This window comes from Hyperolius riggenbachi, chromosome 8 (assembly GCF_040937935.1).
Source record: "Hyperolius riggenbachi isolate aHypRig1 chromosome 8, aHypRig1.pri, whole genome shotgun sequence".
NCBI classification, from domain to species: domain Eukaryota; kingdom Metazoa; phylum Chordata; class Amphibia; order Anura; family Hyperoliidae; genus Hyperolius; species Hyperolius riggenbachi.
Window position 1 is genome coordinate 276,460,878 of NC_090653.1, and position 26,969 is coordinate 276,487,846.

Sequence of the window (26,969 nt, forward strand, 5' to 3'; positions counted from 1 at the left end):
TTCCCCAATAACTTTATCACTACTTATCACATCGAAAATGCTCTATACCTTGTTTTAATCCACCACCAAGTAGGCTTTCTTTGGGTGGAACATTATGCTAATTATTATTTTATTCTAAATGCATTTTAATGGGAATAATAGGAAAAAAAATAAAACAGATTTAAGCCATTATAGTTTTAAAATAAAGTGTAAAATTATGGATAAAATCCACACATTGAACAGGAAGTGATCAGCCTCGGAAGAAGCACCGCCGTGCGAAACGGCCGTTAGGCTACCTGTTTTTTGCATAGAAGGAGAGAAGGAAAGCGCCGGCACTGCTGTAAATCACATTTATTTGTTTTGCAATCAAAAACATGCACGTACATGCAGGCATGAAGACATTGTGGTGGAGACACATACCCTGAGGTGGATGGCTGTGGCGTGCCGGTGGGTGCAGAGGGAGGAAGAGCCTGACAGCCGTTTCGCGCTGTGCGCTTCTACGGAGGCTGCAAATGAGGTGATGGGACAAGCGGCCTAAATACCTTTACTAGGCGGCGTGCGGCGTTCTTCCGCCAAAAGTCCCGCCCCTCTATCAACATTGGTCACTCCGTCTCAGCTGCGTAAAGCGGAAGCAGCCCGAGGCGGGTGACGTCAGGTGTTTCCCAGCGACGGAGGCCTGTGAGGGGAGCGCTCATATTAGGTTCCCCCAGGCGGCCATTGCGACTCAGGCTGCTCCGTCGTCTGGGAGGATGTACTGCCATCTTGTGGCATATAGGAATAAGCAGCTACATCAACGGCCATATGTGAGGGGATAAGTGAATAGATGTAAGGGGCATGACCTGGTGTATGTATATGTATAGATAACATGTATAAAATTTTTGGACTTGGAGCTAGTGATCCAGGGTGACACCCTGGTCCCCAGAGGGTTTCGGAAACCCACTGCCTCAAATGCCCTCCTACACAAGTCAAGCTTCCATCCCCAACATGTAACTCAGTCAATACCATACAGCCAGTTCCTCAGACTGCGCAGGAACAATGCAGAGGATGACACCTTTATTATGCAGTCAGAGGACTTGGGAGGCAGACTATTGAATAGGGGATACGAACGGGAGACAATCCAGAGAGCCTTCAAGACAGCACATAGGATTGACAGGAAGGATCTCCTTAGAAGACACAAGCGCAGGAGGAAATCCCTTAATGAGGGCCAAGTTCCATTTACATTCCAATATTCCCCTATGGCCAGCAAATTGAAGGAAATCACGAAGAAAAATTGGGACATCCTCCTTGGGGACCCCTTGTTGAGGCCCCTAGTTAAGGATGGACCTCTCTTTTCATATAGGAAGGCCCCATATTTGGGGAAAAATTGAACGCTTGTGGGTGTGGTACATTGGCCATGTTTCAAAAGTTACCATCAATTGGAAAAATCAATCCTAATTCCCGAACGGAAAAATGTATATATAGAAATTGTATGGTGGGTGGCCACCTTAAGAGGCAAAATTTTGTCCTTTGAGAAGAAGACAAAACTGCTGTAAGCAGTAAAGGAAGGGACTGTAAGCAGGAAGGGGAAGGGACTGTAAGCAGGAAGGGGAGGGGACAGTAAGCAGGAAGGGGAGGGGACTGTAAGCAGGAAGGGGAGGGGACTGTACGTGCAGGAATGGACTATAAGCAGGAAGGGGAAGGATCTGTAAGCAGGAAGGGGTGGTATCTTCCTATTAGCTAGTCATTTCTGCCCAGGGTTTGCAGCAATGGACATCTCTGTATTCAGACTTTTGTCTTATTGGAAAAGTTTTTTTTGGGTGAAAAGTGCGCTTTATTGATAAATCTTTTCTTTTTCAGAGATCCCAAGATAATCCTGGCTGGAGATACCGGGTTCATGAAGCTGAATAATAACCAGAATGAATTAATATTGCTAGACTAGCTCATGCACAATGTGATACAGTAACAGCTACTGACAATACATCAAATAAATCTCTTAACCGTCTAACTGCTCTGTTCTATAATGATAAAAAATAGCTGATATAAAAACTGGCCACACACTGACAGATTTTAAAGAGTACCTCCAGTGCAATTTGGGATTCAAAGAAATGCAATTTATCTTCCTCTTATAGTCCCCTAAATGAGCAGTGCTCATTAAAACACAATTAGCGGCTGCTATGGAGGCTACGCTTGCTCCTTGCAGCGTAGCAGGCCTTAGTTTGTTACCCTTTAACAATACTTTACTCCTTTAAATATCGGCCGCCTCTGTGACGTATCACGACCGTGACAGTTCAGTAGCGTGGCCGCTACTACATTAAGGCGCGCTACGCTGCAGGCAGCGAGCGTAGCCTCCATAGCAGCCGCTAATTGTTTTTTAACGAGCACTGCTTCATCAGTTCTCATTATTCTGGTTGATAAATTCACCCCAGTAGGTCTTTGGATTTCCTCCATGACTAATCCAGGGCAACGCACAACTGGCTTTCTACAATGCTCAACGCTCTAACATCGTTAGTCCTGGACTGTACTAGATCTGCACAGGAAAAACAATATCTAACAGAATAATAAGAATAAGCAGAAAGGAAGCAAACTTTTCACCAGTCTCTATTAATATGGAGACTTGTATTTGTTTTCTCATAGTAGCACTCCTGTCCCTGCATTAGCTGCACACGGAACTTTCATTGCCAGTGTGGAGGAGGACACCTGTACTAATCAGGAATTGAACACGCCCACCACTCACTTCCTGTTGGCAGGAAGGCTGAGCTATGCACGTATCTATATCTGCTGATAAAATCAAGGTAGCATATGTGAAATAACTTAAAAATCTCTTAAGATAAATCTAAACTAAGGGGACAGCTTTTTAGACGAAAATAGTGTAATTTCACTGACGAACAGGCAATAAAACCCTGACTCCAAATGCTTAGGCCCCGTTTACACTTAAAGGGGCACTATGGCAAAAACATTTCAAATGTAAAATATGTGCAAACATATACAAATAAGAAGTACGTTTTTCCAGAGTAAAATGAGCCATAAATTACTTTTCTCCTATGTTGCTGTCACAGTAGGTAGTAGAAATCTGACAGAAGTGACGGGTTTTGGACTAGTCCATCTCTTCATAGGGGATTCTCAGCAAGGCTTTTATTCTTTATAAAGATACTGTATTCCCTAAAAAGGATTTAAACTATGATGCTGGCCAGCTTCCCTGCTTCCTACACATCTTTTTGGCAGTTGGACAGAGCAACTGCCATTCACTAAGTGCTTTTGAAAACAAATATATCCATGAGAATCCCCTATAAAGAGATGGACTAGTCCAAAACCTTTCACTTTTGTCAGATTTCTACTACCTACTGTAAGTGACAGCAACATAGGAGCAAAGTAATCTATGGCTCATTTTACTCTAGGAGAAATGTACTTATTTGTATATGTTTGCACATATTTAAAATGTTACAGTTTTTTGCTGTAGTGCCCCTTTAATCAGTTGCTCTCAGTTATAACTAAAACGGCAACCGATTTTCAAAGTAATGCCCATGTTTCCCAATGGCTCTGTTCACACTGTGCGCGTTTTCATAATGCACTGCTATGGAGGAGAAAAAGAAACGTGTACCAACTGATTAAGTGTAAATGGGGCCTTTTTTTGGATATAGTCATCCTACCTGCCTTTTTCCCAAAGTAATGTTATCTGTGTAAAAATTCGAATCATCCCCCAGTTAACAGTACAGCTAATACTGGAAGCGGCCATATGGCATGGTTATGTCCTAATCAGTGCAGACAGAGAGCTGTGAATAAAGGGTAAATAATTGTAATAGTAACATAGTGCTTACTGAGCAGGAAGAGCCATTAAGTCTTGTGTCAGAGGCAGAGCCCTTAACCAGTACACCATCCAGCCACTTCTCCCAATCAACATGCAACAGCATAATAACCTTTAAAGAAAAACACTTCTTTGTTACAGATGATACAAATCCTATAACAAATTGGCAGAGTAGCAGACATATTGTTAACATCCTGTGTTTACCAATTAGCTGCTCTGCCGTGGCAGCCAGCTGACACAGCTGCAAGATCAAATTACAACTTGTGATAAGTCACAGATGAGGAGAAATAAGGCAGGCTAAACTCTCTAAATACATACAGAGTGCCTTTCTCTCTGTTTTCCTTCTGTCCTGTGGAAGAGTTCAGGTCCACTTTAATATTGTACTGTACATAATAATAATTAAAAAAAAATGTAATTCATGATGTTATTTTCACTACAGTTCCTCTTTACATTTTGCACAGATGCAATCCCTTAATTGAACTGGTTGTTTCGTTGCACATTTGCAACCCAGTATTTCTGCAAAATGATGCAAAATAAAATGTGTGCGTTATCAGTTTATACAAGTTCTAATCCTTCAATGACATCTGTGTGAAAGTGCGGCGATCACATACAGCGGTGCGGTCACCTTAAATGACAGCGCTGTGTTGTTTTTGTACCTCCTGTGTACACACATGAGCCCCAGAACTTTCCCCTCTATCTCAGCACGCCGAGCCCTGTATGAGCTGACCACAGCTAGAATCTAGCCTGCGGCAAACACCTGTATAACGCAGCCTGGATCCTTCCCCTACTAAACAAAACACGCTTGTTTCCCCACCAAGCGCTCTGGGTCAGCAAGCGGTGAGCGTTGTGCCAGAGATTCCCTTTAATAAAGCTCCCCCCTCCCCTCCTGGCCTCCCCCCTTGTTTCCCCGCTGGCCTGGAGCTTTCATAATATGCGATGGAATTTTGTAAGCACGCTGAGAAACACAGCTTATGTAAAACTGCATGTAAACAACCAGCGAGATATTATAAGTTCACATGGAGGACATGGCTATACAGTTAAAAAAAAAGGGTATTCTACGCTCAACCGATGAGTCAGGCCGGGTCGGTTTTAGGGAAGAGAATGCCTTGGACAAAAAAATGACCTTTCAATGGGATTTTAAAGGACACTTGAAGTGAGAGGGACATGAAGGCTGCCATATTTATTTCCTTTTAAACAATGCCAGTTTGCCTGGCTGTGCTGCTGATCCTCCGCCTCTAAGGCTAGGTTCACAGTAGGACGTTGTGTTGCAAAGCTGCAATGCAACATTACAACGCAACAAAAAAGTGGTAATGCAGATTAACGCTACGTTACCATTGCATAAAGAAGGTACAGTAAAGCATACAGTCAATAAAAAGTATGCTTTCCCATATGTGGTAACGTGTGCGTTTAGAGGTAACACACTGCAGTAGTGACATAGTTTTAATGGCATTGTGGAAAGTTGCGTTACAACACCTTATAACGCAGCACCGCAACTTCCTGCTGTGAACCGAGCCTAATACCTTTAGCCGTAGACCCTGAAAAGCACGTAGCAGATCAGATGTTTCTGATTGAAGTGTGACTGTGTTGGCCGCATGCTTGTATCAGGTGTGTGATTCAGATACTATGGATGCAAGACAGATCAACAGAACGTACTTTATTCTCATATAGATGTATGTAAAACAGCCATAAGAGATTTGCATATGTATATTATTCACTGCGCACCAATGGCTACATGCATTTGTAAAGGATCTGAAGATTGCAGATGACACAACAGTAGTTGGTCTCATACGAAATGGGGACTCAACAACAACTTGGAAGTTAAAGAGTTAAAGGACAACTATCAAAGTTAACTAAAATTCTAAATGCCACATATATTTCCAGTAATTATTAGCCAATAGCAATACAAAGGCTTTTTTTCATCTTTTCATGCTTTATGTGAAGAAAATGACATTTACAGAGAGCAGTTTCCACTGTGGGCATTACTATGGAGGACTGTGTCCAGCACATCCAGCATACAGAAACAATCTTCACTGGCTGTAATACCAGTCTGCGAGTAAAATGTGTTCAGAAATTATAGAAAGCAGAAAAATAGCTTCCAATGTGTGTATATCAGCTGCAGCTCTGTGTCTGTCTGTGCCTGATCCGTGTCTTACCCTCTGACTCGCTGTGTAAAGTAAACAGTTTACAGCCAGGGAGATCTCATCCTGAATGTAAGGGGGGGGGGGGGCATCCAAGTAAGGTAAAAGTACAGGTCTTTTCAAAGCCTTCTCTGTATCTAAAAATCCCTCAGCTGTTCTCATATGATCTGTGAGAAAGCAGGCAGGGCAGAAAACAAACAACAAATCATTCCTCTGTGAATAGTGACAGAGAAGTGTAGCCTAGCTACATGGTATAGCTCTAGCCTCGACGCCGACACAAATTGTTACAAACAGCTGGTAAATAAGGCATTTTTTTCACACAAGTTGTGATGAGAGACCTCTGAAAAGCTTTCTAGTGTTGCTGGCTAAAAGCTCTACAGGTATGTGAGAATTACAGAAGAACCGTTTCTTTGATAGTTTCTCTTTAAAAAAGAACCCAGTGTGATCCTAAAGCAAAAAAATAAAAAAATAACTAAAAAATAAATAAAATAAAAAATAGATACTTACCTAAGAAGAGGGAATACTTCCCATATCCTTTTCCAGATCACCTCCACGGCCAAGGACCCTTTAGAGGTTTGTGTCTGCGCTCCGTTTTATGCATGAGCATGATCATACTGGCACTGCACTCGTGCGAGTACGGCTGCGCTTTTGCAATACCAATACGTTGCTCCACAGTACCCTTCCCCGCCGCAAGGGCCATGCCAGTCTATGGAGATTTGCCCAGTTCACTCAATGCGACGTGGTGCATGGGAAGTATCCAAACCACCACAATGCTGACGCAAAGTCTGCAGCACATTAAAGCATGATCCGTGCCTACCGCATGGATTAAGTCAATGGGTGACAGAGCTAGTGTGCACGACGGGAGTGCGGTGCTGCATGGTGCGCATGTGCGGACCGACAGGGATCAGCAGGGAGTACGCCACTAGCCGGGAGGTTCCCCTATGCATATGACCCTATTGCCGTACAGTGAACCTGACTTTTTCCATGGTCTCATGTATACCCTTAAAGCGAACCAGAGACAAGGCACCCTCATGTATTTTACCATACAAAAAGTGGGAACATTAGAGAAAACACCTACCCTGCTCTCTGCTTCATCCTTCACTGCTCAGCCTGCTTGTAATCAGCCCTGATAAAATCCCAGACTGAGCATTCAGTCTGGCTTTGTTCAGGAATGATTATAGCTGAGTCATTATAGCAGAGCCAGAAGGGGGCAGACTTGGGCTTGAAAAGACATCAGAGAAGACAGACTCATCTATAATGATTCCTGAGCAAAGCCAGACTAAATGCTCAGTCAGGGATTTTATCAGGGCTGATAAGAAGCAAGCTGAACAGTGAAGGATGAAACAGAGAGCAGGGTAGGTGTTTTCTATAATGTTCCCACTGATATATATGGTAAAATACATGAGGGCGCTTCGTCTCTGGTTCACTTTAAAGGATGGGGATAGAATTTAGAGTTAATTACACATTTTTCAGTAGATGAAATACATATATTTTTACAGGTCTATACATCAGTCCTGAAAGAGGGACAAATGAGGAAGAAAGAGAGACCGAGGGATTGTGTTCCCAAAGAGGGGCAGTTGTACGCTATGCATAGTGGGCCATCAATTTCACCGCCAGTCGTTGAGTTCAGGCGACTTTGTGGTTAACGCCATCGAGGTACGGCTTTTCACAGCCATGGGTACCACATGTCGCCCTGTATAATGGTATTAATGGCTGGAATGCACCTCATTAAGGTGAGGATTGTGTCATAGTGAAAGATGCCTGTTGCTATGGCAATTTATATTATGGTATCCCAGCATGCTTCATTCTGATTAATGTGGATTATACATGTGCCCTGCCAGGCACCTGGCCTCACCTCGGTAACAGCGATGGGGGGAGGGCGGGGCTCCCACATTTTATAGGATTCGCTGATGGAAAGTTCCATAGAAAGCAGATTATTGTGCTGATTATCACCACACGGGATCGGGGGAGAGTCTACAGGAACAAGAGCTCAGGGAGTTTAATGCTAAATTCCCATCTACTTCATGCTGCCAACAGTCTCACTTCATAGTTCTAAAGGCAAACCCTAGATGTACACCAGAGAAATTAAAGAGGACCTGTAGTGAATATAACTTAATGAATAAAATTGCTTTTTGTTTTACGGTATTAACCACTTATCGTTTTTGATACAGTATATCTACGCCCCTTGATACTAAATCTTAGGGGTGCTGGTGGTCATTGACAAAATAAAAGTGAAAGCACGCACACGCACTATTTCCTGTTCACAGTACACAGGAATAAACTGAGGAGGGGGGTAAGGGGGGCATCTAGTCACCAAATAGTAAAATTACACCCTAATACAGTAAATTAAATAAATTACATACATCAGCAGTGATACAGGTGGTCCTTCACTTCCTCCTCAATTTACAAGTGCCGTGCTCCCAGCCAATCGCCATGCACCTTTCGTCCCTATCCATGACCGGATTTCCGGCGAGGCCGCAAAGGCCATGGCCTAGGGCACCAGGGAGCAAGGGGAGGGCTGGAACACTCATGCAGTCACGCTGCCAAACATATGAACTGCAACAGTCGGGGGTAGCAAACGTGGGCAGCTTGTTGTCTGTGACCTGAGCTGTCACTCATCATCATCGTCGGGTGCTCTTTGAGTCCAGCTCCGCCCTCCACCCATCCAACCCATCAGAGCGGAAAGCATCGATTTGGCCCATAAATGGATTAAAAATTATAACTATTCCGATCATTTCAGAGGTAACTGATTTACAAAACAGATTGATGAAACGAAAATAAATATATGTTGTAGCGCTTGTCTTTTCAAAGTCAATAGCGTAGAGATTATAATAAATCTCTACGCTTGTCTATTTAAAGTCAATAACGTAGAGATTATAAGGAAATCCACCACCTTACGTTATATAGATAAAAATCATTTGACAAATAACTCCAGCGCCTATGCAAATCTAAATTGCAACAATGTATTTAAATTACACATATAAAATGACCTGTGCTCATATAAGACAAACACAATGTTATCTGTCCTACAGTTCCACCAGACGATGCTCAAATTCCAGAACAACTGCACAGATCCATCCACTGTGATGAGTCACCTGCCAATCGCACAGATATTGCTCAATGTAAATCCTGAAGTTTATCCTCTGGTTGTATAGGCGATCCTCTTCGTAGCTACACATAAAATATATATATAAAAAATACAGTCCAATGTATATAGACTCCGTGCCACATAGAAATGTTTTTTCTAAAACTGATGATTATATAAGTCCATACATAACTCACGTTCATACATAACTCCGTCTTCCCCCCTCCGGGTACCGTGAGGCAAGTATGGACTTATATAGCCGCTGATGTGACAGGAAGCGGTTTTCTCTGTTCTAAGGCTGCTGGATGAACCGTAAATAGCCGAAAGGACATGGCGTTAATCACCAGTTTTAGAAAAAACTATTCTATGTGACACAGAGTCTATATAAATTGGACTGCATTTTTTTTATATATATTTTTTTAAATTATTTATATTTATAAATTATTTATATTTTCTAAAATCGTTATCAGAGGTATCCAATATTGATTCAGTGACCAAAAGAGTCATGAGACACAATACCATCCATGAGTTTAATTGAAAAACAAAATATTTCATCTTTATCACACTTAAAGAGACACTGAAGCGAAAAAAATATATGATATAATGAATTGGTTGTGTACTATGAATAATTACTAGAAGATTAGCAGCAAAGAAAATATTCTCATATTTTTATTTTCAGGTATATAGCGTTTTTTCTAACGTTGCATCATTCACTAATATGTGCCGATTACACAACACTCAGCATTCAAAATGATTCTTTCAGAGCAGTCTGTGAACGAATGACCTCTCCTCTGGCAGAGAAAAAGAAAACAGTTGAGATAATAAAAGTCAGAAGACAGCCCTCGCTACCACTTTTGAAAGTGGTAGAGCTTAATGGCTTTTTTGCATAGAGATAACAACTGGAGTTTCTTAACTCTTCCTGTACTTGAAACAATTAGACTGATGTATCTGATCTTAATGTTTTATTTCTTAGCTGTACTACACATACAAATCATAATATCAAAAAAAAAAATTCGCTTCAGTGTCTCTTTAAAGGGGCACTACAGCGAAAAATCATAAAATTTAAAATATGTGCAAACATATACAATTAAGAAGTACATTCTTTCCAGAGTAAAATGAGCCATAAATTACTTTTCTCCTATGTTGTTGTCACTTACAGTAGGCAGTAGAAATCTGACAGAAGTGGACTAGTCCATCTCTTCACAGGGGATTCTCAGCAAGGGTTTTATTCTTTATAAAGATATTCCCTAAAAAGGATTTAAACAATGATGCTGGCCAGCTTCCCTGCTCACTACACTGTTTTTTGGCAGTTGGACAGAGCAACTGTCATTCACTAAGTGCTTTTGAAAATAAACATATCCCTGAGAATCCCCTAATAAGAGATGGACTATTCCAAAACCTGTCACTTCTGTGACAATAGACTATGGCTATGGCAGGATTAGATTGTGAGCTCCTCTGAGAACAGTCAGTGACATGACTATTTATTTACTGTATTTATAAAGCATCAACTTATTACACAGCGCTGATATGTACTCTGTAAAGTGCTGCAGAATATGGCAGTGCTATATAAATACATCATAATGATATGGTAGGATTAGATTAGTAGTATTAGACTATGACTAACTGAACTCCCTGACATGACTGTGTACTCTGTAAAGTGCTGCAGAAGACATCAGTGCTATATAAATACATAATAATAATAATAATAATATGGGAGGACATTACACTATGACTATGGTAGGATTAGATTGTGGGCTCCTCTGAGGACAGTCAGTGACGTGACTATGTACTCTGTAATGTGCTGCAGATGTCAGTGCTATATAAATACATAATAATAATATGGAAGGACATTAGACTATGACTATGGTAGGATTAGATTATGAGCTCCTCTGAGGACAGTCAGTGACATGACTATGTACTCTGTAATGTGCTGCAGGAGAGGTCAGTGCTATATAAATACATAATAATAATAATATGACAGGACATTACGCCTCCTTTGAAGCGAGTCGAGCCCGCGTGGTGCACTAAGGCTGTTTGACGGGCTTCTCTCTTCTCTCCCCCCCCTGGCGTCTGGTCAGCTGATCCTGGCATCCCTCATCCCCACGTAAGTCACCCTGCTTACCGCTTCAACCTTCTAGCCTCATCGGGCACTGTGCAATATTTATTTCAATCGGCTACAGGCAGTCATTTTACCTATTCACCTTTCCCACTCTCTTGCCTTTTCTCTTGGCCTCTCCGAATATGCACTTTATGGATTATAGCTCCCGTTGCACATATACACCTTAATTAGCACAATGTTAACCCTTACACATATTGTCATTTATATATAATCCTGTGTGGTTTGTATCAATTATATATACATATATGAGGTGATTGTTCTATTTTGGATCATTGTACCAGTAACCAGATGGTGTTATCCTTATTACATGTATTATTCACTATTGAATGGGATTGAGAGACCCGGTTGGTCATTTGTTGTGACCTTTTTTAATCATTGTTTTTATTATTGATGGTCTTTTTTGGAACATAATAAAGTTTGATATACCTTTCATCTTATTAGTCTGGTGCTGTTTATGGGGGTCTTTTTCTTTGTTTTGTATCAGGACATTACACTGTGACTATGGGGGGATTAGATTGTGGGCTCCTCTGAGGACAGTCAGTGACAGGACTATGTACTCTGTAAAGTGCTGCGGAAGATGTCAGTGCTATATAAATACATAATAATAATACTTTAGGACATTAGACCATGACTATGGTAGGATCAGATTGTGAGTTCCTCTGAGGAAAGTCAGTGACATGACTATTTATTTATTGTATTTATAAAGCATCAACATATTACACAGCACTGATATGTACTCTGTAAAGTGCTGTCCAAGATGTCAGTGCTGTATAAATACATCATAATGATATGGTAGGACATTAGACTATGACTATGGTAGGATTAGATTGTGAGCTCCTCTGAGGGACAGTCAGTGACATGACTATGTACTCTGTAATGTGCTGCAGAAGATGTCAGTGCTGTACAAATACATAATAATAATAATCCCGAGTTGGAGTGTAATTCTGCCTGTATCCGAAGGTCTGTGTACACCAGTCTTCATTCCATAATTCTGCTCCACAGATACATAAACAGTCTAACGCACAGTTGTGTAATGATCATGTTATGTATAGAAGGGAAAAATTACATAATATTATGTTTTTCCGACATACTCAACAATACAAGACACAACAGGTGCAGGAATGTGCAGATTACCAAACTCGTTAAAGAGACACTGAAGCGAAAAAAAATATATGATATAGTGAATGGGTTGTGTACTATGAATAATTACTAGAAGATTAGCAGCAAAGAAAATATCCTCATATTTTTATTTTCAGGTATACAGTGTTTTTTCTAACATTGCGTCATTCTCTAATATGTGCAGATTACACAACACTCAGCATTCAAAATGATTCTTTCAGAGCAGTCTGTGAACTAATGACCTCTCCTCTGGCAGAGAAAAAGTAATTAGTTCACTTACAGTTGAGATAATAAAAGTCAGATAACAGTCCTCTCCACGACTTTGAAAGTCGTAGAGATGAATGGCTTTTTTGCATAGAGATCACAACTAGAGTTTCTTAACTCTTCCTGTACTGGAAACAATTAGACTGATATATGTGATCTTAATGTTTTATTTCTTAGCTGTACTACACATACAAATCATAATATCATCATTTTTTTTTCGCTTCAGTGTCTCTTTAAAGGATACCCCAACTGAAATGTGACATAATGAGATAGACATGTGTATATACAGTGCATAGCACACAGATAACTATGCTGTGTTCCTTTTTTTTAATTTTTCTGCCTGAAAGAGTTAAATATAAGGTATGCAAGTGGCTGACTCAGTCCTGACTCAGACAGGAAGTGACCACAGTGTGACCCTCACGTATAAGAAATTCCAACTATAAAACACTTTCCTAGCAGAAAATGGCTTCTGAGAGCAAGAAAGAGGAAAAAAAGGGGAATTTCTTATCAGTGAGGTTCACACTGTAGTCACTTCCTGTCTGAGTCAGGACTGAGTCAGCCACTTACATACCTGATATTTAACTCTTTCAGGCAGAGAAAGAAAAAAGGAACACAGCCTAGTTATCTGTGTGCTAGGCACTGTACATACCCATGTCTATCTCATTATATCATTCAGTTCAATGATATTAATAAAAGGTAGAAAACCGAGAGCCCAATATAGTGTAGCTTGTATTGGAGGAGTGCGAATGATAATGATGAAACTTAAGTATTGTACTTACAAACCAGGGTTACCTCCAAGGCAACCACTGAAAAGGCAGGTGGGGAGAACAAACCTGTCCCCACTCAGGATTAAGACGTCGCTCTCTGTGGATAGAGGAAAAGAAGAGGGTGTACCACCCTTCCACCAATGGTGGATTCTTGTTGTGTAGAGCTGTACAGAGGCGCCAGTAGGATAAAAGTCACTAAAACATTCGGGATGCGGTGGTGGACCAGCCAACCCAAAACAGACACAGGTACTGTCGATTCAAGTAATAAATAATTTATTTATATACTCCAAAGACAAGTTGCAACGCGTTTCACGGGCAAAATCGCGCTTCCTCAGGCAATAAACAACTGGAGTAATACACAGCACGGAGTCCAAAATACGCTTGGCACCTCTGAGAGGAAGCCTGAGGAAGCGGGATTTTGCCCGTGAAACGCGTTGCAACTTGTCTTTGGAGTATATAAATAAATTATTTATTACTTGAATCGACAGTACCTGTGTCTGTTTTGGGTTGGCTGGTCCACCACCGCATCCCGAACGTTTTAAACGTTTTAGTGCCTTTTATCCTACTGGCGCCTCTGTACAGCTCTACACATCAATGATATTAATGTCAGGAGACAGGTGAAGCCAAGCATTGTACAGGAGAAGATATAAATACACCATCTCATAGGTGAGTTACATATATACATTTTTAAAAAGTGCTTTTTTTATATTGTATGCATGGTTGAACACAGCTTGCAGGACCGCAATTTGCAAGCAGTCCACAAAAATGCTTACAGCATAAAGAAACACTTTGTAACTCTTTTGGTACAAAAATCCTGCGTGAAATTAAATGCCGGGGAGGTTAATTGGCCAAAATTACAAAACTGCATACAATTTGCTTTAATTTGCATGCAAGATAGAATTAATAGCAATGCACTGACCACCTCTACTCAGCATCATCATACTGTTTGGCACGGAGATTGATACTAGCATAGGTAAATGCAAGGGGGGATTACAGCTGCCCAGAATCCCCCCTCAGACCAGGGCCGGTGCTGTGTCTGGGGACAGGCACAAGGTGAGACACCAGAATATCTGCAGGCATCCTGCAGCTCACAGCCCCGCCCCCTTTCTTTCCCTGCTTTAGTTGACTTTGGATGTAGCAGCAGGGTGTGTACAGAGCATGGAGCAGAGTGTGTACAGAGCATGGAGCAGCAGCGTGTGTACAGAGCAGGAGCAGCAGCGTGTGTACAGAGTATGGAGCAGCAGCGTGTGTACAGAGCAGGAGCAGCAGCGTGTGTACAGAGCATGGAGCAGCAGGGTGTGTACAGAGCATGGAGCAGCAGCGTGTGTACAGAACATGGCGCAGCATCGTGTGTATAGAGCATGGAGCAGCAGTGTGTGTGTACAGAGCATGGAGCAGCAGCTTTTGTACAGAGCATGGAGCAGCAGGATGTGTACAGAGCATGGAGCAGCAGTGTGTGTACAGAGCATGGAGCAGCAGCATGTGTAGTACAGAGCATGGAGCAGTAGCGTGTGTACAGAGCATGGAGCAGCAGCGTGTGTACAAAACATGGCGCAGCATCGTGTGTATAGAGCATGGAGCAGCAGCTTGTGTACAGAGCATGGAGCAGCAGCGTGTGTACAGAGCATGGGGCAGCATCGTGTGTATAGAGCATGGAGCAGCAGCTTGTGTACAGAGCATGGAGCAGCAGCGTGTGTACAGAGCATGGGGCAGCATCGTGTGTATAGAGCATGGAGCAGCAGCTTGTGTACAGAGCATGGAGCAGCAGCTTGTGTACAGAGCATGGAGCAGCAGGGTGTGTACAGAGCATGGAGCAGCAGCGTGTGTACAGAGCATGGAGCAGCAGCTTATGTACAGAGCATGGAGCAGCAACGTATGTACAGAGCATGGAGCAGCAACGTATGTACAGAGCATGGAGCAGCAGGGTGTGTACAGAGCATGGAGCAGCAGCTTGTGTACAGAGCATGGAGCAGCAGCTTGTGTACAGAGCATGGAGCAGCAGCTTTTGTACAGAGCATGGAGCAGCAGGATGTGTACAGAGCATGGAGCAGCAGTGTGTGTACAGAGCATGGAGCAGCAGGGTGTGTTCAGAGCATGGAGCAGCAGCGTGTGTACAGAGCATGGAGCAGCAGGGTGTGTACAGAGCATGGAGAAGCAGCGTGTGTACAGAGCATGGAGCAGCAGCTTGTGTACAGAGCATGGAGCAGCAGCGTGTGTACAGAGCATGGAGCAGCCGCGTGTGTACAGAGCATAAAGCAGCAGCGTGTGTACAGAGCATGGAGCAGCAGTGTGTGTACAGAGTATGGAGCAGCAGCGTGTGTACAGAGCATGGAGCAGCAGCGTGTGTACAGAGCATGGAGAAGCAGCGTGTGTACAGAGCATGGAGCAGCAGGGTGTGTACAGAGCATGGAGCAGTAGGGTGTGTACAGAGCATGGAGCAGTAGGGTGTGTACAGAGCATGGAGCAGCAGCATGTGTACAGAGCATGGAGCAGCAGCTTGTGTACAGAGCATGGAGCAGCAGCGTGTGTACAGAGCATGGAGCAGCAGCTTGTGTACAGAGCATGGAGCAGCAGCGTGTGTACAGAGCATGGATCAGCAGCGTGTGTACAGAGCATGAAGTAGCAGCGTGTGTACAGAGCATGGAGCAGCAGCGTGTGTATAGAGCATAAAGCAGCAGCGTGTGTACAGAGCATGGAGCAACAGTGTGTGTACAGAGTATGGAGCAACAGGGTGTGTACAGAGCATGGAGCAGCAGCAGCGTGTGTACAGAGCATGGAGCAGCACTGTGTGTACAGAGCATGGAGCAGCAGCGTGTGTACAGAGCATAGAGTAGCAGCGTGTGTACAGAGCGTGGAGCAGCAGCGTGTGTATAGAGCATAAAGCAGCAGTGTGTGTACAGAGCATGGAGCAGCAGTGTGTGTACAGAGCATGGGGCAGCAGCGTGTGTACAGAGCATGGAGCAGCAGCGTGTGTACAGAGCATGGAGCAGCACTGTGTGTACAGAGCATGGAGAAGCTCTGGGTAACTTAACAGAGTCAGGTATGAGCACAGCCCTGTGCCCTGCTGTGTTAAGTGATTCACTTTCCCCTTCATTACCAATGTCAGCTGTCGGATGGATGGGAAATTGCATTATGTGTGCCCAGCATGGTGTCCTACCATATTATTATACTGTATTGTGCATGGCTGAGGGAGACCTTTCAGGAATCCCCCCCCTTGAAAATCCTGGGTTTGCCCTGTCTAGGAAATACTCTGTTATTCTAATACAAATAAAGAAAGCCATAGTTTTGGATGTGGAGAGGCTTAATCTAATAACTTTATCCTCCCTACGAGGTCACTTTCTTACCAACTCCAAAGTGTGAGAGCTTACCTACACAATGTGCTCATAGTATTCAAGATCTGTAGGCCCTCATAGTACATGGAGGGGAAAAATTGGCCAGTCATTGGCAGATCACAATTGAAGGTGTGTACCAGGCTTAAAGAGACACTGAAGCAAATAAAAAATTATTATATTATGATTTGTATGTGTAGTACAGCTAAGAAATAAAACATTAAGATCAGATACATCAGTCTAATTGTTTCCAGTACAGGAAGAGTTAAGAAACTCCAGTTGTTATCTCTATGCAAAAAAGCCATTAAGCTCTACCACTTTCAAAAGTGGTGGAGAGGGCTGTCTTCTGACTTTTATTATCTCAACAGTTTTCTTTTCCTCTGCCAGAGGAGAGGTCATTAGTTCACAGACTGCTCTGAAAGAATCATTTTAAATGCTGAGTGTTGTGTAATCTGCACATATTAGAGAATGATGCAACGTTAGAAAAAACACCATATACCTGAAAATAAAAATATGAGAATATTTTCTTTGCTGCTAATCTTCTAGTAATTATTCATAGTACACAACCAATTCATTATATCATTTTTTTTTTCACTTCAGTGTCTCTAAGTGATCAGTTTCATTGGGCGATCAACTACAGTGATCAAAAGTTGATCAACTAGTGGCCCACACACTACAAGCGAGATCCTATATGACTCTCCTTCACTAATCAATCGGAATGATGTTGTGCCTCCACTCTCTGCAGCCAAAAATCCATTCTGCGTCAATGTAAATCATGTGAACAGAAGGCGATTCTTGAACAATCTACTGATATTTTCCATCCAGTTGATCAATTAAATCGACTAAATATTGACTGATTTCCATCAATTGAGCAGAATGGAACATACCAGTAATCAATTGTGTGGGCACCTTAAACTGAACGAAGACGAAGCACCCTCATGTATTTTGTTATCAGCCCTGATAAAATCCCCGACTGAGCATTCAGTGTGGCTTTGCTCAGGAATCATTATAGATGAGTCTGTCTTCTCTGATGTCTTTTCAAGCCCAAGCCTGCCCCCTTCTGGCTCTGCTATAATGACTCAGCTATAATGATTCCTGAGCAAAGCCAGACTGAATGCTCAGTCGGGGATTTAATCAGGGCTGCTAACAAGCAGGCTGAGCAGTGAAGGATGAAACAGAGAGCAGGGTAGGTGTTTTCTCTAACGCTCCCACTGATATATATCAGCAGTTGGCTGATGGTGTAATGGTTAAGGGCTCTGCCTCTGACTCAGGAGACCAGGGTTCGAATCTCGGCTCTGCCTGTTCAGTAAGCCAGCACTAATTCAGTAGGAGACCTTTGGCAAGTCTCCCTTACACTGCTACTGCCAATAGAGCGCTCCCTAGTGGCTGCTGCTCTGCTCTGGCGCTTTGAGTCCGCAAGGAGAAAAGCGCAATATAAATGTTATTTGTCTTGTCTTGTCATATATGGTAAAATACATGAGAGTGCTTTGTCTCTGGTTCACTTTAAAGCAAATGATTGTTTACAGAACTTGTTGTTAAAGGACACCTTAAGTTGGCCATAAATCTATCGACTTCGGTGGCCGATCGACTATCCAATTTGATAATTATTATTGAATTGAATGAAAATTGGTACCACCGAGTGCATGCTCGATCAACAAAACAACCAATTTCGGGCCTAGCATGTTGATCAGACATGCTGCAAGATGTCGGGCAGCCATGCAGGGCCGAGTTGAGGCATAGGCTGGAGAGGCTCCAGCCTCAGGGCGCAGTGTAGGAGGGGGCGCACAATTCATTCAGCTGTCATTCCTAATTGTGTTTGAAGCAAAGAGAAATAAGAAAAGGGGATACATAGCAGTGACTGCAAGCCAGATAACTAGATATTAAGGTGTTGGGGAGGTTGTGGGCCCTGTGGCCCTCTTAGTCTAATAGGCAGGGGCGTAGCAATAGGGGTTGCAGAGGTAGCGGCCGCATCGGGGCCCTTGGGCCAGAGGGGCCCTAAAGGGCCCTTCCTCAACTGCAGTATCCTGTGCTCATAATAATCACTTCTATAGATGCTTTGAGTATTGGTAGTCATTAACAGACTGTTCCCCATCCCCTATTTGCACCTCTGACACTGTATTTGCCATTGGCAGGTTTTGGTGCGCCGTATCAATTGTTATGTGTAGAGTACTTGGGGGGGCCCACTGTAAAACTTGCATCAGGGCCCACAGATTCTTAGCTACGCCACTGCTAATAGCAATCAGTGTGTGACGGCTGAAGTGGGAGGGATGGAGGGGCGCACTTTGGTGTCTCAGCCTTGGGTGCTGGAGGACCTTGTCCCAGCTTTGCAGCCATGGTCGATCGGGTGTGCAAGGGTAACATCAAGCGTCGAACGCAACGAAACCCCCGACGCTGTCCCCCCTAATGTCCAATGTACCCCCCCAGTGCATTATACATGACCTGTCCGTGTCTGCCACTGGCTCCGTCTGTCTTTCATTCGTACACACGGCCCATGTGATTGCTGGAATACACGTGGGCACGGGTGTGATGTCACATGTGCGCCCTCTGTACGCCGGCTACCACGTGGGGCGAGTGTATGGATGTAGGATGGAGCCTGGAGCCAGTGGCAGACACGGACAGGTCATGTATAATGCACTGGGGGGGGGATTACATTGGACATTAGGGGGGCAGCGTCGGGATGGCGAGACGGTCGGATGCGGGGTCACAAGGCCGATTCCTGATTGGTTTCAGCATGAAATTGATCGGGAATCAGCCTGTGGTGTATGGGCAACTCTAATTAGATTTGATTAGACAGAGATTTGTCTCTTGGTCGAATCTGCCCATCATCTCTATATGTATGGCTACCTTTACAGTACTCTCTACAGCGTGTGCAGAATAATGCCTGGAGTATATCCCACATTAATCACATACCTTGCCTAGTGAGGCTCCGGCTATACATAGAGGATCTACTTTCAGTGGCGTAGCTAAGGAGCTGTGGCCCCCGGTGCAAGATTTACATGCCCCCCCCCCCCCCCCCCCCAAGCACTCTATACATAACAGTTGATACGGCGCACCAAATCCTGCCAAGGACAACCACAGTGTCAGAGGTGCAAGAAGGGGATGGAGAACAGTGTGATAAGGATTACTACTATTCAAAGCATCTATAGAAGTGATTATTACCAGCACATGACCAATAGAGAGCTAATACTGTGATAGAGGGTGGACCTTTTGGGGCCCCTCTGGCCCAAGGGCCCCGATGCGGTCGCTATATCTGCACCCCCTATTGCTACGCCCCTGTCTACTTTGGCTGAGTGATTATTGAATCACGATCAGAAAGACTGCAGTAAAGGGCAGCAGTGGGAGGCTTTGGGGCCCCCGGAGGTTGTAGTGCCCCAAGCATAATTCCCCTGGTTGTTTGCAGAATCGTACGGGGCATTGTACGCCTTCACCATCAATGTGCTGCACAGCTGGATGAAGCAGGAAAACTGATGAGCTGTAATTACCCCATCTCCGTTCCCTGCCTTGCTCACGGGGCACATTCCTTGCATGGGGGGGGAGGCAGGGGCTGATCTGATGTTCTGACTTGCCAAGCACCAGTCCCTGGAGTCATGTGACCAGCTCCCAGCTGTGGGCTTGTCCAGCCTGTCTCTATATAAGTCCCAGTAACCCTGCATCCTCATCACTGACACCAAACCAGACAGCAGAAGCCTTGAGGACCAATCCAGGACCATGAAGGGACTCGTGTTCAGCTTAGCCCTCGCACTGTCTGTCCTGTATGTACAGGCTGATGTCCCCCTGCAGCCGGACTTCCAGCAGGATAGGGTATGTTTTGAGTTTCTGGATTAACTAACCCTTCCTTGGAGAGTCTGACATCTTCTGCAGCACTTTACAGAGTACATATTCATGTCACTGACTGTCCTCAGAGGAGCTCACAATCTAATCCTACCATAGTCACAGTGTAATGTCCTACCATATTATTATTCTGTATTTATATAGCACTGACATCTTCTGCAGCACTTCACATAGTACATAGTCATGTCACTGACTGTCCTCAGAGGAGCTCACAATCTAATCCTACCATATTATTATTATTATGTATTTATATAGCACTGCCACTGACGTCTTCTGCAGCACTTTACAGAGTACATAGTCATGTCACTGACTGATATGATTAGAGTGTGAGCTCCTCTGAGTTCAGTCAGTGACATGACTATGTACTATGTGAAGTGCTGCAGAAGATGTCAGTGCTATATAAATACAGAATAATAATATGGTAGGACATTACACTGTGACTATGGTAGGATTAGAGTGTGAGCTCCTCTGAGGTCATAGTCACAGTGTAATGTCCTACCATATTATTATTCTGTATTTATATAGCACTGACATCTTCTGCAGCACTTTACATAGTACATAGTCATGTCACTGGCTGTCCTCAAAGGAGCTCACAATCTATTCCCTAGCATAGTCATAACCAAATGTTCTACCATAGTATTATTATTAATATTATGTATTTATATAGCACTTGCATCATCTGCAGCACTTTACAGAGTGCATAGTCATGTTACTGACTGTCCTCAGAGGAGCTCACAATCTAATCCCTACCACAGTCATATTCTAATGTCCTGCACCTTAGAGTACATAGTCATGTCACTGACCGTGCTCAAAAGGAGCTCACTATCTAATCCTACTCTAGTTATAGTCTAATGTCCTACAATAATATTATTGTTATTATGTATTTTTATAGCACTGACATGTTCTGCAACACTTTACAAAGTACATAGTCATGTCAGAATCAGAATCAGCTTTATTCGCCAAGAACGACCAGAGTCGTACTCGGAATTATTTGTGGTTCACATGGCATATGCAGGTATAAAGACAGGCACATAGGTGCGCAGGCAGACAAAACAGACATCTGCAAATGTTCAAGCTACATAGACATTAACACAGAGTTTGACAGATAAGAACGGCACCGACTGTCCTTAGAGGAGCTCACAATCTATTCCCTAGCATAGTCATAACCAAATGTCCTACCATATTATTATTATTGTTGTTATTATTATTATTATGTATTTATATAGCACTTACCTCATCTGCAGCACTTTACAGAGTACATAGCTATGTCACTGACTTTCCTCAGAGGAGCTCACAATCTAATCCTACCATACAGCAGTTTAATTGCCAAAATAGTAAGATACCAGCCAGCCTCCCTACTCGCTTGCACACTATTTTGTCAGTTAGACTTTTCAACTGCTGTTCAGGAAATGCTGTCGAAAACAAAGATATCCCTGAGAAGAGGAGATGGACTGGCCCAAAACCTGTCTTTTCTTCTAGATTTTAACTGCCTACTTTTTTCGCGAGAGAGGTCCTTTAGGACCACTATCACGAAAAAAGTAGGCAGTTAAAATGTGACAGATGACAGGTGTTGGGCCAGTCCATCTTTTTAAGGGGGATTCTCAGGGCTTTCTTTGTTTTCAACAGCATTTCCTGAACAACAGTTGCAAAATCTAACTGACATAATAGTGTGCAAGTGATTAGGGAGGTCGGCTGGTATCTTGCTATTTTGGCAGTTAAACTGCTGTTCAGGAAATGCTGCTGAAAACAAAGCAATCCCTAGAAATACCCTATGAGGAGATGGATTGTCCCAAAACCTGTCGGTTCTGACAGATTTTAAATGCCTACTTTTTTTCGCGATAGTGGTCCTTTTAAGAGAAACTCCGACCAAAAATTGAACTTTATCCCAATCAGTAGCTGATACCCCCTTTTACATGAGAAATCTATTCCTTTTCACAAACAGACCATCAGGGGGCACTGTATGACTGATATTGTGGTGAAACCCCTCCCACAAGTAACCCCTCCCACAAGAAAAGTTCGAACTTTTGTGGGAAATAGCTGTTTACAGCTGTTTCCAACTGCCAAAAACCATGCAGCAGCTACATCACCTGCCAACAGTAAAATGTTCACTGGGGTTCCTCTCTAAAACAGAAGGTATTTGCGACAATTCAGCTTTAAAGGAAACCTGAACCGAGTAAAATTATTTAAAATAAACACACAATGTACCTGCAAATTAATATTACACACGTAACTTGCCGTCAGTTCCTCTTACAACCCCACCATTTTCTTCTTACAACGATTCCTTCCAGTTCTGACAAGATTTTGTCAGAACCTAAATATATCAGTTGCTGTTAGTTATGTATCAGTTGCTGTCAGTTATAACTGAAAGGACAACTGTTCTGCAAGGTAATGTCCATGCTTCCCTGTGGCTTATGTTGGTGATACTACAGTTTAACAGTGTGCTGCTGACCAGGGAGCTGTTAAGTGGTAACGGCCACTTTCAACATGGAGGACTGAGAATTCCACTGATCACAGTGGACAAACAGGACTCAGAGGAGGAGAGAGATTGAGTACTAGGGAGGTAAGTATGAAGTGTGTATATTTATTTTAACTTTTCATTTTCAGTTCAGGTTTGCTTTACAGTGAAATCACTTCATGTCAGGTTTGATCCTTAGCCTGGGGAAAAGGGGAGATTATTAAAAAACGCAAATGCATGAAAAAAGCAATATGAAAACATATACAAAAATGCAGAACCAGAAACGCAAAATGCACAGAAAAACACAGAAATGTCATAGTTTTACGCACAGACAAGTGTACTCCCAGTCTTAAAGAGGAACTCCAGTGAAAATAATGTAATAAAAAAAGTGCTTCATTTTTACAATAATTATGTATAAATGATTTAGTCAGTGTTTGCCCATTGTAAAATCTTTCCTCTCCCTGATTTACATTCTGACATTTATCACATGGTCACATTTTTACTGCTGGCAAGTGATGTAGCTGCTGCATGCTTTTTTGACAGTTGGAAACAGCTGTAAACAGTTATTTCCCACAATGCAGCAAGGTTCACAGACAGGAAACTGGCAAGAGTACATACTTTTCTTGTTTCTTGTGGGAGGGGTTTCACCACAATATCAGTCATACAGCGCCCCCTGATGGTCTGTTTGTGAAAAGGAATAGATTTCTCATGTAAAAGGGGGTATCAGCTACTGATTGGGATAAAGTTCAATTCTTGGTCGGAGTTTCTCTATAAAATGTACGTGAGATGGTATAATTGGATGTATTTATACTTACCTGGTGCTTCCTCCAGCCCCATGAGGTGCCCCTCTCCGTCCTCTTCATTCACTTGATATTGATCTCGGTAATCTGGCCCATCGCGGCAAGTCGTGTGCTTCTGTGCATGCGGGGCCTGGCCACATGTGTGCCCCCACTGTACATCGTTCTGCACCTATGCAGAATCACCGCACAGGCGCAGAATGCTCCCGGTTGCGGGAGCGCGACAGGGATTGTGTGGGGCGGGCATGTGCAGAAGCGTGTGGCCGGCCAGATTACCGGGATCGATAATAAGTAAACAGAGCAGCCAGAGAGGGGTACCTCATGGGGCTGGAGGAGTATAAGTATAAATACATCCCAGTGTTCTCCCCAGAATTTTTTTCCAGCCGGGTGGCATGAAAAAGCAGCCGGGTGGGGCGAGATAATAATGCAGGGCAATTCTGCTTACAGCATAGGAGGAGGTGAGCCATCCCAGGATCCCTGAAGTCCTTTTCCACAAAAAGTTAAAAATAAATTGCAACTGTTGGTGACCACGATTTTCACAATAAAACCAAGTGCAGTTTTACTTTAAGCAGGCGTAAGTCAGAGTGCCCTAAACATTTTAACTCTTTTTTTTTTTTGTTTTTGAAAAACACTTTGACTTCTGTTGCCCTTACCTTAGCGCGATTCTCAGTAAATAACGTACCGGTATGTGTTTGGCGTTGTTTTGGTTGCAGATTGTTGGCACGTGGTATGGCATTGGCCTGGCCTCCAACTCTGCCTGGTTTCAGGCCAAGAAGCAGATGCTGAAGATGTGCACCACCGTCATCACTCCCACCGCCGATGGGAACCTCGACGTCGTGGCCACCTTCCCCAAGTGAGTGAACTAGGATTGGCCCCAGGGCCGGAGCTACCATAGGAAAAAATGGGCAATTGCCCCAGGGCCCCAGAGCCTGTAGGGGCCCCCAAAGTGCCCCTCCCCATCTTAGCTGTTGCTCCCCAGGGACTCTGCAGAGTCTGTTAAGTTGGGAGGTGATTGGGGGAGGGTCAGCAGCCAGCTCAGGGGCCCAGGAGGAAAATTTGGCTGCAACAAAGGGCCTCTAATGACGCTTTTTGGTCGGGGGTGTCTGTTGGGGGGCCACCAGGCTAAATTTTACCTAGGGCCCAATTGTTACTTGAACCGGCCCTGATTGGCCCTGGGAGGGGGCAGTGGCTATAGGTGATACACCAGTTGTGAGCGACCCCACAGGGGCCCCTAGACCCAGATTATGAAGCATGCACATTCTTTTCTAGTGCAGAGTTTTTTGGTGCCCCATCAAATTGGGGCTGTATAATGGTGACGTTCTCCCAAATTACATTTTTGCAGCTTAAAGGAAACCCAAGGTGAGAGGGATATGAAGGATGCCATTTTATTTCCTTTTAAACAATACCAGTTGCCTGGCAGTCCTGTTGACCCTGTGTCTCTAATACTTTTATCCATAGACCCTGAATAGGCATGCAGCAGATCAATTATTCTGACTCAGCTTTTACTGGATTAGCCATATGCTTGTTCCAGGGTTTTAACTCAGACACTACTTATGCCAGAAAATCAACAAGGCTGCTAGGCAACTGGCAATGTGTACAAGGAAATAAATATGGCAGCCTCCATATCCCTCTCACCTTGGGTTCCCTTTAAGTATCGTGGATCACTTTTTTTGGTCCTAACCCCAACCTTAGTCCCTGAGCTGCACCTAACCCTGACTATCCTACATTCCTTTTCTAATACTCAACTTAAAGTAAGTCTTTGGTGCATACAGATTAACATACTGGTAAGGATTACCGATATTTTACTATCTGTTTCAGTATAACAGTTACTATGTCTTAACCTAAACCTACTCTCACACTGAAACCTCCCTCTACTGGTGCCTAACCCTAAGACCTCCCTCTGCCCATGCCCAACCCTAAGACCTCCCACTACCAATGCCTAACCCCAAGACCTTCCTCTACTGATGCCTAACCCCAAGATCTCCCACTACCAATACCAAACTGTAACGATTGTGGAATTCTCTCCGTGATCAGCGCACGAGACGTGCGCTGACACTGCGGAAATCCTCCACAAGCGTGTAATTTGAGGAAACCCAGCAGAAGGTGCAACGCACCTGTAGAGGGAAATTCCTGTCGGCAGGTGGAGCTGTGGAGTGCAGAGGAACAGCTCCTCTGCCCTGCCACACACGCCAGACAGGAATTGCACGAGGGGCAGAAACGCAGGGAAAGATAGCCCTGAAAGAGAGAGATCAAAGTGACAGAGGGTATGTGTGTCCACCAAACTAGTCGCCACCCTGCGACGATGAACCCACAACCATGAAGACAAAGTGAGAAGGCAATCGCCAGAGATGGCGATTGCTAACAGCGACACAAGACCGAATAAGCACAGATGAGGAATGTATGTATGTCCACTAATCTAGCCGCCAACCTGCGACGGCGGACACACAGCAAAGGAAACCGAGTGAGAACGCAATCGCCTGAGAAGCGATTGCGAAAGAGATTGAGCAAAGGGACAGATTGTATGTGTGTGCACCAAACTAGTCGCCAACCCGCGACGGTGCATACACAACAGCAGATATGAAGTAGGAACGCAATCGCGGGAGAGGCGATTGCCAGAGGTGACACAAGGCTACAGCAAGGCAGAGCACAAGAGTAGCAAAGGCACAGCAAATCATACAATGAGGAGATAAGGAAAATAACAAACGCTAGCTAAACGCATACACCGCACTCATTCGCAACAGTGCACGCGTTTGTGCGTGGTCTCCACGTGATAAGCACAATAGAGACAAGCACGCCTAACTAACCACCGACAGACAAACATGAAACAGAGGACGCGAGCGCTTGCTTAACGGTTACCTCACCGAGCCTCTAGCAAGCGTTCGTAGCAGACAAGACAGACACACAACAACAGGAATACGTAAGAGATACGATCCACTGCTCTTTCCGTCAGAGCGAGTGCGATCCAAGTAAGGCAACAACAGAACAGACAATACAAATAATGCAATCCTAACTGCACTAGGGAAACCTGCCTAGTGCAGTCCCAGGAATTACTCTAAGCTAATCTTCAAACAATGAGCAAGGCTGACACTCTCCTGAGTGTTTCACAGGAACTAACCCTTATGACCAGCAAAGGACTCTAGGAAACATAGCTCTTTATATAGCAAGCCTACAAAGGATGTGGCTAGGCAATCTGCATGACAAACGTATGCAAATTCCTCAGCAGCAAGCTGCACAACTGACAAAAGGTCTCTCTTCCAGAGACCTGCAGAATGCAAACCTGAACAGTGGTCAAAAGGCTGCCTGCC

At 43.8% G+C, this 26,969-nt stretch overlaps 2 protein-coding genes across 2 annotated transcripts in view; both read left to right on the forward strand.

Moving 5' to 3' along the window:
• C8G (complement C8 gamma chain) overlaps nucleotides 1–1,963 on the forward strand; it is a 39,780-nt gene extending 37,817 nt beyond the window's left edge. Inside the window, exon 7 of the mRNA XM_068248963.1 lies at nucleotides 1,816–1,963. Coding sequence (XP_068105064.1) covers nucleotides 1,816–1,829 — 14 coding nt within the window. The 3' untranslated portion in view covers nucleotides 1,830–1,963. The remainder of the gene's footprint in view (nucleotides 1–1,815) is intronic.
• Nucleotides 1,964–20,220: 18,257 nt separating this feature from the next.
• LOC137527910 (lipocalin-like) overlaps nucleotides 20,221–26,969 on the forward strand; it is a 30,249-nt gene continuing 23,500 nt past the window's right edge. Inside the window, exons 1-2 of the mRNA XM_068248965.1 lie at nucleotides 20,221–20,382; nucleotides 24,378–24,517. Coding sequence (XP_068105066.1) covers nucleotides 20,290–20,382; nucleotides 24,378–24,517 — 233 coding nt within the window. The 5' untranslated portion in view covers nucleotides 20,221–20,289. The remainder of the gene's footprint in view (nucleotides 20,383–24,377; nucleotides 24,518–26,969) is intronic.